Source organism: Panicum virgatum, chromosome 9N (assembly GCF_016808335.1).
Source record: "Panicum virgatum strain AP13 chromosome 9N, P.virgatum_v5, whole genome shotgun sequence".
NCBI classification, from domain to species: Eukaryota; Viridiplantae; Streptophyta; class Magnoliopsida; order Poales; family Poaceae; genus Panicum; species Panicum virgatum.
The window spans coordinates 29,077,250-29,081,272 of NC_053153.1; the positions used below are offsets into that span (position 1 = coordinate 29,077,250).

General features: G+C 43.5%; 1 protein-coding gene across 1 annotated transcript; it reads right to left on the bottom strand.

Moving 5' to 3' along the window:
- Positions 1–451: 451 nt before the first annotated feature.
- LOC120690960 (5-pentadecatrienyl resorcinol O-methyltransferase-like) lies at positions 452–2,336 on the bottom strand. Its single transcript, XM_039973900.1, has 2 exons — positions 1,390–2,336; positions 452–936 (listed from the first exon to the last, which is right to left on the bottom strand). Exons 1-2 carry the CDS (start codon positions 2,194–2,196, stop codon positions 640–642), a joined length of 1,104 nt encoding a protein of 367 aa, XP_039829834.1. The 5' UTR covers positions 2,197–2,336; the 3' UTR covers positions 452–639.
- Positions 2,337–4,023: the final 1,687 nt, after the last annotated feature.

Sequence of the window (4,023 nt, forward strand, 5' to 3'; positions counted from 1 at the left end):
ACTGCATCTTTAATATAATGATCAGCTTAATGGGTGGGATAGATCATGAATTAAGGATTAAGTCTTGTAATCGCAGTTTACCAATTGATAACTCTCTGTATTATATCTACCATTTTGAGTCCTCGTTGCAGTTGGCCTAGCACCAGGTGAGTGCGCCACTAAGTAGCAAATCCCTTCCTTGAGGAATGAATGAGGATGAATTGATAAAAGCTACAGATAAAGATTAAACCCCCTAGCAAGAAGTATATCTGAACAAGTATAACTGTGTTGTAAAATATAAATTTGGAAAAATTGTGATCAACTACGTAGCTTACATATTGGAGACATTTTAAACATAATGCATTAGGCTATTGTCTTCCTATTTAATGTACCACTACTGTACCCTTTTGTAGTACCGTTGATGTAAATGTAAGAGATTCCAAAATAAATTTAAATCTTTTTACTCAAGATATAGTGACTCAAATGATCAGTCATGCTCCTTTGCGGGACATGAAAAAATTTCACAATTTGTCTGAACAGATTATTCAAACTGACTGAATTCAAAATCTGAAACGGAATATATAGTAGTACAACAGAAAGTAACTACTACGTTCACATGCCATATGCTTTTATTTATCTAGCAGACAGAGTGAGCATCATTCATGGATAGAGCTCGATAACCGACCGGAGGCCAAGCGGCATAATATTGTAGTCCCTGAATCCAGCTGCAAGGAATATCTTCTTCCACTCATGCTCGTCTCGTTCAACCCCACCAATTTTCATGATATCGAGATCACACAAAACTTGCGTCTCTAGAAGCTTAACATCTGACGGGCTGGATCCAACCACGATATCTATGATTATTACCTTTCCGCCTGCATCTTTTGAAGGGATAGCTTGCTTGCAGTTCTTCAATAACTTGATGCACTTGTCATCTCCCCAGTCATGCAGTACGTACTGAAATAAATAGGCATTGAGTTAGTCTAATATTCATCCAATACTGGGCATTATCTCTTGCTACCTTCGCTATCAATAGTCACTTTTTTCATTCAATAGTTGGGCAATATCTCTTGACACCTGGCTATATATCAACAAACTTTTGTTCTTCTGAAGTGTCGTTTCTGAGTGAATTATATGTGTAGCAGGCTTCTTTTAAAAAATAAACCAACAATAACCCTCGTCGACTTCCATTCTCATTGCAAGATTTAATTTGCTTCATGTCCAGCAACTATGCATGTCTACTATTAGTTTCAGACAAAACTCAAAATTAAGTGAAAATAAATTTAGTTGAACGATGATTTGAATTCCCATATATATGCCATATGCCAGTAACATTAAAGTATCAAATGCAAGAATAATTTCCAACGATAATCCATATAAAGTTCTGAAGCTGGCCTTGAGATATGATACCTTTAGGAATATGGCATTAGCGGCTGGAATGCTCTCAAACATGTCGCCCGCGATAAACTGCACGTTGCTAACAGATGGAGCCTTGGCGACAACGTGAGGGAGATCCAGCACCGTGCACTTCAAAGATGGAAACGCGGCGGCGATGGCAGCGGCGGCTCCACCGACGCCACCGGCGACGTCGACCAGCGAGTTGATACCGCGGAAGATACCGCCGCACTCCTCCATGACCATCCGCATCAGGAAGCGGCTGTCCGCGGCCATGGCATTGTTGATGGACGCGTTCACCGCGTCGCTGCTCCCGCACATCTCCCACACGGTCGCGCCGCGCATCAGGGCATATGGGCACTTGTCGGGCTCCTCATCGTGCCGAAACCACGCGGTGAGGCCCATGCTGAGCACCGAGTCATGGAAAGGGTTGAGCACGTGGCTCAGCATAGGGGACAAGCAGCTCGCCGAGGTCTCACCGTCATCATCGCTCGTCGTGAGGAGGCGGGAGACCGTCGAAAGCTTGTAAACAAGCTCATCGTGCCCGCCTGACGAGGCTTCCGGTTGCTGGATGGTGGTGAAGGTTCCTGCGACCGTGAGAACGCGCATGAGGCGACGGAGGCCAGCAAGCTTACACGGGCTAATGCCAATCCTAGCGAGTATCTGGGGGAGGGTGGCAGTGCCGCCGTGGTGGTGGATGGCGTCGGCGATACGGAGGTCCAAGGCAACCGCAAGTGCCACCGACTTCATGAAGCTGAAGGTCTGGTTCCACAGCTCGACCTGGGCTTGGAGCAAGGCCTTGCTCACCTCGCTGAGCGCCATTGTGTTGTGCTGTGTGTGGATGACTAAGCTAGCAGAGAGGAAAGCCGTATTAATTACCTGGTATCATCAGGACTAAGAATATACAGCTGCCCTTACGTAGTGATGCCACCCTGCCGGCCAATCTGCAGAGTGCAATGCAAATGGCGTCAGCTTAACTGTCACAGTTAACATTATTTAGTTAGGCGCACATCTCGATCATCACCAGCAGTTTGAATCGACTAAGGATATTTATATGTATAATTGCCCAAGCCAAGGAATAAAAAAAGGTCATGCATGCATCCAATTATTCATGAGAGTAGGACATGTACATGCACCATTTCCCCGAGCATGACAGTACTCGAAAAGTCAGAGCGATCTTTAATTTAGAACGAAAAGAGTAGGAAATTGTGATGGCACAAGGATCATGGTACCCTAAGATGATGGACAAATTAGTGATCTCAAAACCTAACCAGCTCAACACGAATTAAGACTAGAAATATGGCTCTAGGCTTTCCAGTTGTGTATTCTATTGCAGCAATAATGCTTCCATCTTAGGACCAATCCTATATTCCTATATAACCAGTTGGTGACAATTATTCCAGTAATAAATCACTTTCCTGAGAGTATCGTCGAGTTACTTCTCTTCGATCAGGAGTCCTTGCTTACCCTTGCAAGGGACTCAGCGAGCTCCTCAACCGGTGTAGATGGATGCACACACAAGAAGTCTTTAATGTAACATGCCACCCAAAGCCAAACATTACTAGTGTATTGCTTCGCTGCTTTGCCACGGTGCACACTCACCGCTGATAAAGCTTGCGTCCGGGCCCACAATTGCTTGTTCTAGGTCTTACAAGACTCATCCAGTCAGCCACACTCGATCACGTCTAGAGCAATATTGTTTGTGATCAGTATATATTGGCCTGATCTGGATGATTGAAGCCAAGTCTGCCTTCACTCAGCACACCTACAAACACTAGTCTTGGCCATCACCGACGAGCCTCATCTTTGGCTACTAGTGCCAGAAGGTTGTAGTTGGTATATGGTCGCTGTCATGTGTTATCTCGGTTGTTGCTAAATTATTCGCTTTAGTTTAATTTCAATAATTTAGCCTGGTTGTTAATTAGTTTGCAAGTGATTAGCGTATTTGCTGCATCCTTACACTGGTTGGTATAAGGCAACTAATATGGGTCTTGGAACTAGTTGACAGGAATTTGTTGTTTGGCCCCGTGGAGCATGCATGCTATTTTAAAAAAACAAATTGCAAACATGATCGATTCATTGTGTCGTCTTCTTGATCAGCATGGCTATTAGTATGCAACCAGTTGTCATCACTAATGCATTGCATTCTTTATAGATACGTGCATCACATGTTGTCAAAAGAAAAATGATTCAGTCACTAACTCCTGCAATCTCGCTTTTCTGAGCAATATCGTGCTTATCACTGTTATTAATATAAGCCTCATTGTAGTTTGACTTAGTACCTTTGAAGATGCATATGTAGTACTAGTATTCAATAGGGAACAAGTCAGCATCTGAGTGTACCATTAAGTAGTAAATAAATCCCCGATGAGGAAAGGTAGGAAGAAAAGTTAAATTGGTAGCAAGAAGTATCAAAAGAAGTTTTTAGAGTAGAATATAATTTTGGATCACTACTACAGAAACTTTAAACAAGATGGGCAAAATGGGTTAACCGAGGTGGGTATGGAAATTGCCTCGGACATAAGGTCACCGTTAATCGTGGCTTTACCGAGGTAGGCATCCAACCGCCTCGGTTAATCGTTTAACCAAGGCAGTCGTCTTAATGTAAACGCCCCCGTTAATGAGTATTAACAAAGCCGGACTCCATAA

Bases quoted from the DNA above. Each gene is read 5' to 3' on its own strand.
- LOC120690960 (XM_039973900.1), bottom strand. From the start codon at position 2,196: ATGGCGCTCAGCGAGGTGAGCAAGGCCTTGCTCCAAGCCCAGGTCGAG. The intron at 937-1,389 runs GTATCATATCTC...TATTTATTTCAG, and splicing joins CTAATGCCATATTCCTAAAG to TACGTACTGCATGACTGGGG.